Source organism: Haliaeetus albicilla, chromosome 3 (assembly GCF_947461875.1).
Source record: "Haliaeetus albicilla chromosome 3, bHalAlb1.1, whole genome shotgun sequence".
Classification (NCBI taxonomy): Eukaryota; Metazoa; Chordata; class Aves; order Accipitriformes; family Accipitridae; genus Haliaeetus; species Haliaeetus albicilla.
In genome coordinates, this window is record NC_091485.1 from 68,178,909 (window position 1) to 68,192,184 (window position 13,276).

The 13,276-nt window shown below is 40.8% G+C and overlaps 1 protein-coding gene across 8 annotated transcripts in view; it reads left to right on the forward strand.

Moving 5' to 3' along the window:
* The window catches only part of EFR3A (EFR3 homolog A), an 88,470-nt gene that overhangs the window by 51,380 nt on the left and 23,814 nt on the right, over window positions 1-13,276 (forward strand). For all 8 annotated transcript variants that reach the window (XM_069780075.1, XM_069780077.1, XM_069780074.1 and 5 more), the window contains 5 exons: window positions 89-167; window positions 1,097-1,232; window positions 2,831-2,995; window positions 8,399-8,513; window positions 10,355-10,406. In XM_069780075.1, coding sequence (XP_069636176.1) covers window positions 89-167; window positions 1,097-1,232; window positions 2,831-2,995; window positions 8,399-8,513; window positions 10,355-10,406 — 547 coding nt within the window. The remainder of the gene's footprint in view (window positions 1-88; window positions 168-1,096; window positions 1,233-2,830; window positions 2,996-8,398; window positions 8,514-10,354; window positions 10,407-13,276) is intronic.

Genomic DNA, 13,276 nt, shown 5'->3' on the forward strand with positions numbered 1-13,276 from the left:
TTGGGGTGAATTTTGAGAAAACTTTAAGATGCCATTTTTTATATGTGTGTTATGTCATTATTTCTGGTCCCTTAAATTTTGGTTACAGGCATTTAGACCATCATAGACTATGGGATCCCAATGAATTTGCTGTTTCCTGCTTCAAAATCATCATGTATTCTATACAGGTAGGGTTTTCTTTAGTGTTTTTTTTTCCTTGCATACATATTTCAAGCACATGAGACAGGTTTAAATGTTCACCTCACCACAATAGTGATAGACAGTAGATGAAGTCAAAGAATCCAGAAGATCCCGTTTCATAACTCCTTAGGCTTGCTTATTCTTCAAACTTTTCAAATAATAACCTAAGCGTAGTTTGTAATCAGAAGTTATCTGATTTACTTTCAATTACTGTACACTTGTAGAAGAAAAAAAGATATTAAGGAATTCTCAATGGAAGGTAGTGCAGAGGTCTTTCAGCAAGCTCAACAAGGAGCAGGATAGCTGAACTGATCGGACATTGTGCTTGATAAAAATAATCTCTCACGTTAGTAATTTCTCCGTGCCTATACAGCTGTACTGCTTTTACAACCCAGGAAACCAACTTCACATGGAACTGTGTTTTGCTAATTGATTTTTACTAGTGGGCAACCTCTGTTGTCTGTTGTAAACATGATCAAAGTCTGATTCTTGGATTGCATCAAGCAGAGACACCCAAAAGATAAAGTCGTAGAATTCCAGGTTTGTGGGAGAAAGCTGAGTTTTCTTAGCGTTTGTATCAGTTACGCTTTTTTGTAAGGCCAGTGGAAGTCCTTGGACTGCAGTTAGCTGAATGAAGTACCACTTCATGCTTCCTCTGTGCTTGTAGATATTCCTGGATATTTTAATGTTGTAAGCTTTTGTATATGGTGCTGCATGGACCTGTGTGGCTTCGTCTGTCATGGTAGTTTTTAAAATCCATATTTAATCATTAATTGATTGAAATTTAATTGAATTTGTGTAGTAAGAATATTGCAGAATAGAAACATGGTCATGACTATAGCTGTGTGGTGTATGAAGTCATTCTTATTAACGTCACAGATGAAGCTTTTCTTTCTGTTTGTTTGGATTTCAATAGGCACAATATTCCCATCATGTAATACAAGAAATTCTTGGACACCTTGATGTTCGCAAAAGAGACTCACCACGAGTTCGTGCTGGTATTATTCAGGTTCTTTTGGAAGCAGTTGCAATCGCAGCTAAAGGATCAATAGGTAAGTCATCTTTAATTAAAGGCATCAGGTGAAAGGATAGATTTGAAGGGTGGTGTTCATTTTTGCTTTGTTTTCAGACTGAATGAAAGCATATATTTTGAGAATGTTTTGTATTTATTATTTTTTTTCTCCTTTGTGCTGATAAAATACTTGAAGTCTTACTTGGTTTACAATTACTCAAATGTACTTACTTAGTCGTTTGACTTTTATAATCCTTTGCATTGAAAAAATGAGTAGATGCATTTTTACAGCCTTGTGAAAGGCAGGAATTCCTCTTTGGTAAGAAGTCACAAAATCTGAGAGAACTGTGTGTGTCTCTACAAAATGTAAAGAGCACTGTCGCTTTGTGATACAGCTGCTGTGAGATGAGTGATAATATGGGAGTCAAGAGCAGAATGATCTTTGAGGAATTATACCTTAGTAACTATGAAGCAGCTGAAATAAGGTGAATTATGTCACTTATGGTAGCATAGTTCCTTGAAATAAGAGTAGTTATGAAGATGTGTACACACATGTGCTCTGCTGCTGTTTTGCTTTGGTCTCTTGCTGAAACATTATTGCTTTGTTTCATTAGCTTGATTCTGTGCCTGTCCTTTCTCTTTAGGCAAGACAGTTGCATGCACAGCCTTGTGAAGTCTTCTACCATATTATGAAAAGAGCTCATTATTTGATCCAATATATAGAACTGGATTTTAGTAGCAGGTTTTGAAATAAGTTTGGGTGCAGTTTAACCCATTGTTGATGCTTCATTTCAGCAACCGCTCATTTTCTGTATAAAACTTGCATGGTGGGTTGACTGTGGCCAACAGCCATTTGCTCACTCCCCTTTCCCACAGGTCAGGGAGAAGGTAGAAAGAAGGTGAGAAGTCTCATGGATCAAGATAAAGACAAATTAATGGGTGAAGCAAAAGCTCATGCACAAGGAAAGCAAAGGAATGTATTCAGTACTTCCCATTGACAGGCAGATGTTTAGCCACTTCCTGGAAAGCAGGGCCTCAGCATGCATAATGGTTACTTGGAAGACAAATGCCATATGAACAAATGTTCACCTGATTCCTCCTCCTTTCCTTGAGCTTTTATTGCTGAGCATGACATTATATGGTATGGAATAGCCCTTTGGTCAGTTTGGGTCAGCTGGCCCAGTCTGTGTGTCCTCCCAGTTTCTTGCACACCCCAGCCTGCTCTCTGTAGGGATGAAGTGTGAAAAAGACTTGACACTTCCTAGCACTGTTCAGCAACAGCCAAAACACTGGTGTGTTGTCAACACTATTTTAGTCACAGATTCAAAGCACAGCACCGCTGAGGCTGCTAGGAAGAAAGTTAACTCCATCCCAGCCAGACCCACTACAACTTGGTAGTAATGGATTATGTGTATATACCCGATTGCATTTCCTGATTCCAAAATAATCTGTAAAATGTCAAGGTATAGGCACATTTCAAAAGTTTATCCCTAGGCCATATCCCTCAAACAGTGAATTTTATTTGTACTTTTCAGCTTCATCTGATTTCTTCTGAAAAGGGATTGAAAAGGTTAGTTTACATTTTGTTAAGGCATCTTTCCATTGACAGGTGCAGTCATTGTTATGTGTTGTTTCCAGGTCCAACAGTTCTGGAGGTTTTTAATACCTTGTTGAAGCACTTGCGCATCAGTGTTGACTTTGAGCTGGGTGATAGGCGCAGTTCAGCAGGAAGTGCCACTATCAGCACAAGCTCCAAGGAGAGTGATGAGAGGATTGTCCAGAATGCTATTATTCAAACAATTGGTGAGTAATGACAGTAACATAGCCTCACTTAAAATTCCTTCCCTTCTCCCCCTTCCTCAATGAAATGGTATTAAAACAGCTTGAATCAAAAAGCAGTAATGGCAAGTGTGGTGTCTCTGATTGTACTTGCCTCTAAATCTCAGGCTCACTTTATGTATTTGACTTCTGAAAGACTGTTCTTTTAATTGTTAACTGAACAGATAGCCAAGAAGCTCAATGAAAATTAAAAATACTGGTGGACTTATAATAAATTTGTTGGTTATATTATTGTATGGCCCTTGAAATATAGGCATCATTCTATGCCTTTGGTACAGAGCTAATACTAGTCCTTTTATGAAAAATCATATTGCAAGCAATCATATGCAGTAATATATTTTAGTAGGTACTACTTGAAACTTTGTAGAAACCAATCTTAAACATAGTGGCAACAATGACATCTAATGGCCGGTTGTGCTACCACAACTTAACTGAAATACTTCTAAGCACAGTACTGAAAATGAGAGCAGCAATTTCTGTAAATGATTTTGTTAAAATAGCCTCTCCCCTTTTTTTCAGATTTTCTTTTTATGGTGCTGATATTGTATATTGGAGTTCATTTATGATGCGTATTCCTTACTTGAAGAACAAGGGGGAACGTAACTTAAATGTTGTTCACTAATCTGTACTTTTGCTTACGCCCTGAAGCTTTCTAGAGCAGTAGCAAATATGTAGTAGATTATTTCTCGCCATTCCAGTAAAACTCCAAGTTAAAATGTTCCCCCACCACCACCAAAAACAAAACAAAACACAGCCTTTTAAAGGAAAGCTTATTTTTATCAATGTTACGTTTATACTATTGCACAGCTATAGAATAGAATATCTCAAGCTGGAAGGGACCCATCAGGATCATCAAGTCTGACTCCCTGCTCCTTGATGGACTACCTAACACTAAACCATATGACTAAGAGCGTCATCCAGACAATCCCTGAACTCTGACAGGCTTGGTGCCATGACCACTTGCCTGGGGAGCCTGTTGCAGTGACTGACCACCCTCTCAGTGAAGAACATTTTCCTAAGGTCCAGCCTGAACTTCCCCTGATGCAGCTTCATTCCATTTCCTTGTGTCCTATTGCTGGTCACCAGAGAGAGGAAGGAGATCAGCACGTCCCCCTCCGCTGCCCCCCTTGAGGAAGTTGCAGACTGCAATGAGGTCACCCCTCAGCCTTCTCTTCTCCAAGATGAACAAACTAAGTGACCTCAGCTGCTCCTCATAAGTCTTGTCCTTGAGACCTTTCACCATCTTGGTTGCCCTGCTTTGGACACGCTCTAATAGTTCAGCTGCCAGAGCATGCTGTTGACTCATATTCAACTTGCTATCAACCCAGACCCCCAGATCTCTTTCTGCGGGGCTACTCTCCATCCTCTCATCCCCCAGTTTGTATGTATAACCAGGATTACCCTGTCCCAGGTGGAGAATCTGGCACTTGCTCTTGTTAAATTTCGTACGGTTGGCGATTGCCCGGCTCTCTAGTCTTTCCAGATCTCTCTGTAAAGCCTGTCTACCCTTGAGGGGGTCCACAGCTCCTCCTGGTTTAAGTATTGTCAGCAAACTTACTTAATGTACATTCGATTCCTGTGTCCAGTTCATTTATAAAAACATTAGAGAGCACTGGCCCTAAAATCGAGCCCTGCGGAATCCCACTGGTGACTGGCCACCAGCCTGATATAACCCCATTTACTAAAACTCTTTGAGCCCGACCCATCAGCCAGTTGCTCACCCAACGTGTTATGGACTTGTCTAGCCGTGTGCTGGACATTTTGTACAGCAGGATACTGTGAGAGACAGTATCAAAAGCTTTGCTAAAATCCAAAACTACCACATCCACTGGCTTCCCTTGGTCAACTAGATGAGTGACCTTGTCATAACAGGACATTAAGTTGGTTAAGCAGGACTTTCCCCTCATGAACCCATGCTGGCTATGACCAATGACTACATTCACTCTTAAGTGTTTTTCGGTAACTGGCAGGATAACCTTCTCCATAATTTTGCCAGGCACTGAATTGAGACTGACAGGCCTGTGATTACTTCCTTCTTACCCTTCTTGAAATTGGGACAACATTTGCCAGCTTCCAGTCGACTGGGACCTCTCCAGACTCCCAAGACCATTGAAAAATAATGGAGAGAGGTCCCTCAATGACATTGGCCAGCTTTTTCAGTACCCTGGGATGAATCCCATTGGGCCCCAGAGACTTCTGCACATCCAACTGGAGCAGCAAGTCTTGCACAAGTTCAGGGTCAGCTGGGAGTTTATCATAACCCCTCAGTCCGTGGGTCCCAGAGCCCGTTACTGGTGTTAGAGGCGGAGAAGGCATTAAATGTCTCCACTTTGTCTACATCCTTATTTGTGAGGTGACCGACCTCATCAAGCAATGGACCAATGTTATCTCTGATACTCCTTTTGCTGTTAACATACTTTATAAAGCCCTTTTTGTTGTCTGTCACAGTGCTAGCCACCTTGAACTAATCAAGTTTCAGCTGCACAAATTTTCTCCCTACAGTGGCGAACAGCATCTCTGTGGTCTTCTTGTGTCGCCTGTTATTGCTTCCAATGTCCATACATTTTCCTTTTCCCCCTAAGTTCTAGAATATGATCCCTGCTCAGCCAAGCCAGCCTTCTGCCCCACTTGCTTGACTTCGGACACTTTGGTATTGCCAGCTTCTGTGCTCCTAAGAGATGGCTTTTAAAAAGTGACCAGCGTTCACGGACCCCAATACCTTCAAAAGCAGATTTCCAGGGGACCTTACTAACTGGCTCCTTCAGCAGCCCAAAGTCTGTTCTCCCCGTGTGCAGGGTCGAAGTTTTGCTGGCAGTTTTTCTTCTATCACCAACAATTTGAAACTCAAATACTTTGTGGTTACTGTGACCAAGAGAGTCACCGATCAGCACTTTGCCCACGAGTCCCTCTCCGTTTCCAAACAAAAAAATCTAGGAGGGCACATTTCCTAGTTGGCTCCCTTAGTACCTACACCAAGAAGTTATCTTCAATGTGCTTCATATATTTCCTGGACCTGTTTGTGCCTACTGTATGATATTCCCGGTTGATGCTTGGGAAGTTAAAATCACTCATAAAGACAAGGGCAGTTGATCTGGAGGTATCCCTTAATTCCTTGTAGAACAATTCATCGGTGTCATTGTCCTGGCTGGGTGGTTGATAGTAGACTCCCACAACAACCACTTTATTTGCTTTCCCCTTCATCCTTACCCAGGGGATCTCAACTGTGTCATTGCCAACTGTAAGCACCATAGAATCCAACCCCACCCTTACATACAGCAGTACCCCCTGCCTTGCCTATCCCTCCGGAAGAGCCTATAACCGTCCATCACAGCACACCAGTCACAGGACTCATCCCACCAGGTTTTGCTTATGCCAATGATGTCGTAGCCCTGGGACTGAGCCGAAGTTTATAGCTCCTCTTGTTTATTCCTCGTGCCATGTGCATTAATATAGAGATGTTTCAAATGTGCTCTAGTGTACCCAGCACAGTATGTGTAAAGCAGACTGAAGGACCTCACTAGCACACCATCCCTCAAACATTGGCATGCTGCCCATAGTCTTATCTCTAGCAAACCTTGTTTTATCCCTTTCCCCCTTCAGATCTAGTTTAAAGGTCTTTTGATGAGCCCTGCTAACTCTTGCACAAAGATCCTTTTGCCTCTTTGAGACAGGTGTACCCTGTCTGTTGCCAGCTGGCCTGGTGTCATGTAGACTGTCTCATGATCAAAAAACCAAAAATCTGCTGGAGACACCAGGCTCAGAGCCAGGTATTGATCTGCTGGCTCTTTCTGTTTCTTCCCTCATCATTCCCTGCAACTGGAAAGATAGAGGAGAACACTACTTGTGCTCCTGATCCCTTAACCAGTCATCCCAAGGCCCTGAAGTCTCTCTTGATCTCCCTTGTACTTCTTATTGCAAGTTCATCACTGCCTACATGAAAAAGCAGGAACAGGTAATAATCTGAGGGCTGTACCACGGTCGGAAGTTTCCTCGTCACATCTTTAGCCCGGGCCCCAGGGAGGCAGCAGACTTCCCTAAGAAGTGGGTCTGGTCGGCATATCGGGCCTTCTGTTCCCCGCAGAAGAGAGTCTCCTATGACAATGACCCATCTTTTTTTCTTTATGGAAGCAGTTTTGATGCAGGGCGTAGGCCAACTTAACCTTGGCAATACCTCCAAGAGAGATGAACCATCGTCCTCGTCCTTGTTCGGTTCCACTTGCAGAGCCTCGTACCTATTGTGCAAGGGCACCTGGGAAGGTGGGGGAGTCATGGAGGAGATGCGCCTGCCGTGCCAGGCAGGAACTTGTGGCCATTGCCCCCTATCCCTTCAGTCACCGCCTTCTGCCGGGTGGGGAGAGGACAGGGAATCCTCCATACCTTGTGTCCTGTCTGCCTGACAGGTCTGTCCGAGGGATGGTAGGTGCAGTTCCAACAGTCTGTCTCCCTCTCAGACTCCCTGATACTCCTCAGCCTCCTCACCTCCTCCCACAGGTGTACTCACTACTGCTGTCCAGCGCTGGGGTAAGAGCAGGGCAGACGCTGCAGCCTGACACCCGGATGGCAGCACGTTCCCACCGGAGCTCTGCCTGGGAAGCGGCGTCAGTGGCGGCGGGTGCAGAGTTTAGAGAGGACGTGGCCTTCTGCCGGCTGGATACCGTTGCTCCCTGGTCGAGCCAGCAGAGCGACAGCGCCCTTCTTGCGCACCATCTGCCGCACCGCTCCTGGTCGGTAGCGCTCCCCAGGGGCTTCTTTTATAGGTGTGGGGGCTTGGCCACCATTGCTCCAGGTCCGTCCAGGTCTTGTCAGCTGCTGTCACGTGAGCTGTGGGCTCCTGGTGGGTCTCTCTGCTCTCCTGGGGTTCCCCCGGTTCAGGAAACCCCTCTGTGCACCGCTAGATAGCTCTGCTGCCAATCGTGCTGGCACCTGAGCTGTTTGTCTCAGTGATTTCAAAGTAATAATCATGTCATACTTATATCTCTCTGAGATTTCTTTTCATACACGTGTAATATTTAATGGTGACTTACGAACAGACAAAAGGAACACTGTGTTCCATGAGAAACATTTCCAATTCCTCACTAGTTAAAAATTAGCAGATGTCACATATTTAATTCTTAAATGATATATTTAAAGGAGACTAACATTAGAAAGTTTTAGGATTCAAAGAAGAAAGTGAGGGTCATGAAAAGAGTCTGTAAAGCCATTCAGCAGAAATGAACATGTGAGGGTTATGCCCTAAAACAAATCATAGTTTTATTCTTCATCTATTTAGACCTTGTTAATATATTCCTTGTACTTATAAGGCATTTCTTTTAAAGAGAAGGGCCCTGGATCTCTTTCCTTCTGTGATTTCATTCCATTTTTATTTAGGATTTTTTGGAAGCAATCTCCCAGATTACCAGAGATCAGAGATTATGATGTTCATTATGGGAAAAGTACCTGTTTTGGGGACAAATTCACAATCACTGGATACCAGTCACCTTGGGTTTGTATATTCTATGTTTTTTAATTTTTAATTAAAAACTTAGATTTTAGAATCCTGATAAATTAAGAAGTGAAAAACATTAAGAAAAGTGAAATGTAAATTCTCACTCATTAGGGGCTGTATTAAGTACTATGCAGAATCAAGACAAGCACAGCGTCAGTGGTATGAAATCAGTCTCCAAACACGTTACTGATAGAAAATGCCTGATTTGAATGCAGCTTACTTTGCACTAAAACATTTCTTCTCTCCACATCTGTACAAATGTTTTTGAAATTATCTACTTAATGGTGGTTAATTCCGTAACTTCTTATATGTCTGTTTTGTGAATGAGGGAAATCAAACTATGACTAAATTTTTTCAAATAGCTGCATAATTTACAAGTGGTTTTTGTTTTTTCTTCATTTTGTACAAGCTGACTTCAGATTAAGAAATAAACTGCAGAAATTCCAGTGAATTTGTTTTGGTTTAGATTTTCCCTATTTATTTAGAAATAGGAAAAAGCTATAGGTGGGCAGACTCCTGTAATAAACCCACAGTTAAAAAGCTGCCGTATGCTGGATTAATATTTTTCCCTGTAACATGAATAATTATGTTTAAAGACTGCTTTTCCTCAGTATGGGGAAAATCACTGAAAAGGTTGCAGCTATTCTTTCCAGGTATGTGTGGATACTTTGTACCACATATGTCTGATCCCCTGCTAGCTTAAGTAGGAAGTCATTGTTATTCTCCTGGCTTCTTGGTAGCTTTTCATATAGTATTGTGTCCCTGCAGCATGGGACACTATTCCATGGAAGATAGAAATCTATCTGTGTCAGGCAGTTATCACTCATTAAGAAGGTATTTGAAATATGAATCCATTTAGAATTCTGTACTTGGATTACCAGTTGGTGTGGGGTGTTTTTGTTTAACCATACAGTTTTCTTTTATGGGATTCTGTGTAAACATGGGGCTGAGTAGTATGTTAGTATGATGCACGTATGTCTTTCTGAATAAAGCAGGCTTTCTGACTGTTGGTACAGTCTTGCATTGCTTACCAGAAAATTTGGTCACTGTTACACAAGACATTTGAATGATACTGCCAACTGGATGTAGTCAGGTTTATAGCCCATGAAGGTGGAAGTTTCCACTGTTATGTACGGGTCAACTTTTATGAAGAGGCTTGCTCTTTCCTTACGCTATTTGGTGGACAAAAGGGTTTGTACCTTTTTTACTTTCTTGAAAGAGTGTATTTGAATGGAGCAATTTATTCCAAGTGCACCTTTGTAAGATCTTGCAAGAACAGTGCACATGTGACTATATACTAATAGGTATTTAACTTCTTTTAGTACCAGCAGATGGAATACGAGAACAGATGAAGAACAGGTTAAGTGGTGTTCCGTATAACTTCCTGTAATCTGAAAACAGAGGGTTTTGGGGTCTGACTTAAACAAGAAGTGTCCTGGTTTCTTAAAAGAGTCAATTACATTTTAATTCAGAAGAAATTCTGAGCGCTAATGCTTGTGAAAATTAAGTCAAGCGTGTAGCGGTTGAATATTTCAGATACAAAGAGATTTCTGAATGAAACGTGAAGATTTAGATCTGCTTCACATATTTCTTTTTTTTTTTTTTTCAATTGTATGTGCTTTGCTTTTTAAGCCTGCCTATAAATGTCACTTTCGAAAACATTTAGTTACGACACCTCATTTGGAGATACTTGCCCCTTATTTGTGGTCATCCAGCATCCCTTCCAGTACTGCTGTATTCGCTTGTCAAAAATGCAGTGGTTAGAATGATGTCTGGAGTAGAATAATATTTTGAAGATATGCAAAGAAACTAATTTTCAACTTCTTTTCTTATTGTAGAGATTTGGGAACTAGGAGGATTCAAATCATGTTATTGAGATCTTTACTTATGGTAAGCCTTCTGTGTTCAGTATATTATGTTATAAGCACACGTTTCACTTTGTGTATATGTTTATACGTAGAAGTATAGTATTACAAGTGTAATTACAATTACAAAATTAAACATACCTCATATGAAATAACCATACTTAATGTTACTGTTACAAAACTACAGATCTCTAGTTCTACTGGGTAAAATTGTGACAGTGTTTTCCCAATTTACATTAGAAGCAGCTCAAGAAATACTCCTCCATCTCTTTAGAGCACTTCAGTGAATATCAGTTATAATTGGATCTGCAGATCCAAAAGAACATCGTAGAGCAGGTTGAGTTGACTAGTTCTGCCAGTGATGCTGGCAACATCAGTGTGAAATCACTTTTGTCTCTGACACCACAAAACCTGTAATTAGTAGAATGGCTGATATTTTTAAAACTGTAGTAGTGGATGCTTATCTCGAAGCCTTTAGAACCTCAGGCACCATTGTTCTTTCCTTCCTAGTATTTCCCACGTTTCTTGTAAGCTATGATTAAATGTTTTATCACAAATACATTTTTGAACTGTAAGCCTTCAGAGACTATTTCTGGAAATACATCCTGATGGTAAGAATCAGAAGTGGATAGTAAACGAGGCACTTTCCTGTAGAATCCTGGCCTGTGTTGTTGCAGAAGCTGAAAACTGTTTAGTGCCTGAAATAGGGGAGATAGCATAAAGAATGATTTCGTGACTAAAGCAGAAGAATGTCTTCCTGGAAAATGAGTTTCTATCCCTGCTTTGACATGAAATTTGCGTGTGGTGTTAGGCAAATCAGTTAAACTGTTCTTTGTTTGTCAGAATATGAAGTCCTAGATTCTGGCTTGCAGAAGACCTGAGCATTCACAGTTGCAATTTAAAGATAGAAAACACGTTAGAAAGGACTTCAGGTGGTCATTTTGTACTTTGTCTTCATTAAAGATAGACTCAGCTATGCCTAAACTGTTCCGTCTTAAAAATTGCCAATGAAGTCAGTAAGAATTGTTCTAATTATTTGGGGTGTTGCATAGCCTGTAAGTATGTGTTAAGCGATTGGAATTGTGTATGTGGAAGGAATTTAACATTTTTTACACTGAAGTTTGGTTTGGATCCTCTTTTAGAACATGGAAGTACAATCCCAACATGGCACAAAGATGTGAAAGTGAATGTTTTGATGCTTAATGAATTACTTAGACATTGATAAATATTGTGGAAAAAACGTGGGAAGGAATTTGTGTTCAGAGCAAAGCTTTTGTGGTATATAAGGTTTAGTCTGCACACATAATAAAGAACTAGAAACTACTGAACCCTGCCTGTTCTGTGTACTGAACTGAGCATTGTACATCATGTATTCTTTACAAAAAATAATACTTCATAACATAATTTGTCATCTTGTGCATACACACAGGCAGACAACTTAGTGTTGTATAGGCAATTAAAATCTGGCACTGCATTAAAAGTATACGCTTTTATTTGCAGCCTTACTGCTTGTAATATTAGTAACTTTCTGTTTTCAAAAAGATTGATTAGATACCTTCATGTACCTGCATGCTCCTCTGCCAACCAGTTTCCCTTCAACCTATTCAGTTATGCTGTGGAATAGTGCTTGCTCACATGTTGTGGTTTATCCCCAGCAGACAGCAGAGCATCACCTAGTCACTTGCTCATTCTTCCCCAGTGGGACTGGGGAGAGAATTGGTAAGGGTACAAATGAGAAAAGTGGGTTGAGATTAAGACAGTGTAGTAAGTAAAAAAAGAGGAAAACGTGATAAAAAATAGAAATGAACAAAAACCCCACCCAAACAAACCACAAAAAACCCCACCCAAAACCCAATTGCTCACCAGCCAGCCAGTCCCCAGGCAACAGCAGCCTTTGCAAACTGTCCCATTTTGTTGCTGAGCATGATGTCATATGGTCTAGGAATATCCCTTTGGTCAGTTGGGGTCAGCTGTCCCAGCTGTGTCCCCTCCCAACTTCTTGTGCACTCCCAGCCTACTCAGTGGCAGGGCAGTGTGAGAAGCAGAAAAGGTCATGACACTTTGTAAGCGCTGTTCAGCAACAACTAAAACATCCCTGTGCTATCAACACTGTTTTGGTCACAAATCCAAAACACAGCAGTGTGTGTGCTACTATTAAGAAAAATAACTATCCCAGCCAAATCCAGTACAACACAGTTCACATGTAAAAGCTGTAATGGTATGCATAATGAAGATATAATTATTATGTAAAGCCTTAGATAAAAATATGAGTCCTTTTATTATAATTAAATCTTGGATAATTTTGCTCCCCTCATCCTCAACAGTTTATGCTTGTCAGTTTCTGGATCCTGTTTTGGTTTTGAGATTGTGATATTCTGGTAACCTGCATTTTAAGGGACAGTAAATTTTAAACATTTCTGACTGCTGTAAATGTTCAGCTGATTAATATTTAAATTGTCAGATAGCAGTTCACTTTTCCTTGTGTATCTACAGAGCTTGCTTTAAATAAAAGTAATCAAATGAGGCAAGTCAGAGGTAGTATTAAATAAACCCAGCATCATGGTACCAGATTTCTAAGGAAATGGTTTGCTGCTTGCTGGTTTTTTTTGCAATAAAGTAGTATCCATAAATGTTTAAGATGTACATATAGGCCCTGATTTCTCTTCTTTTCTTCACGTGAGCATACTCAGTACGAAATATGAGCATCTCAGAGCCTGAAATGGAAAAATCTCTATTGGCATTATTACCATCTTCATTTTATGCCCTGCAACTTTTCATAGACCATTTTTAAAAAAAATTTCATAAATGATACCTTTATTTTTCTTTTGGGTTTGTTGATAGAGGAAGGATCCTGAGAAATACCACTTTAAAACAGATGAGGAAGTTCATCGGAAC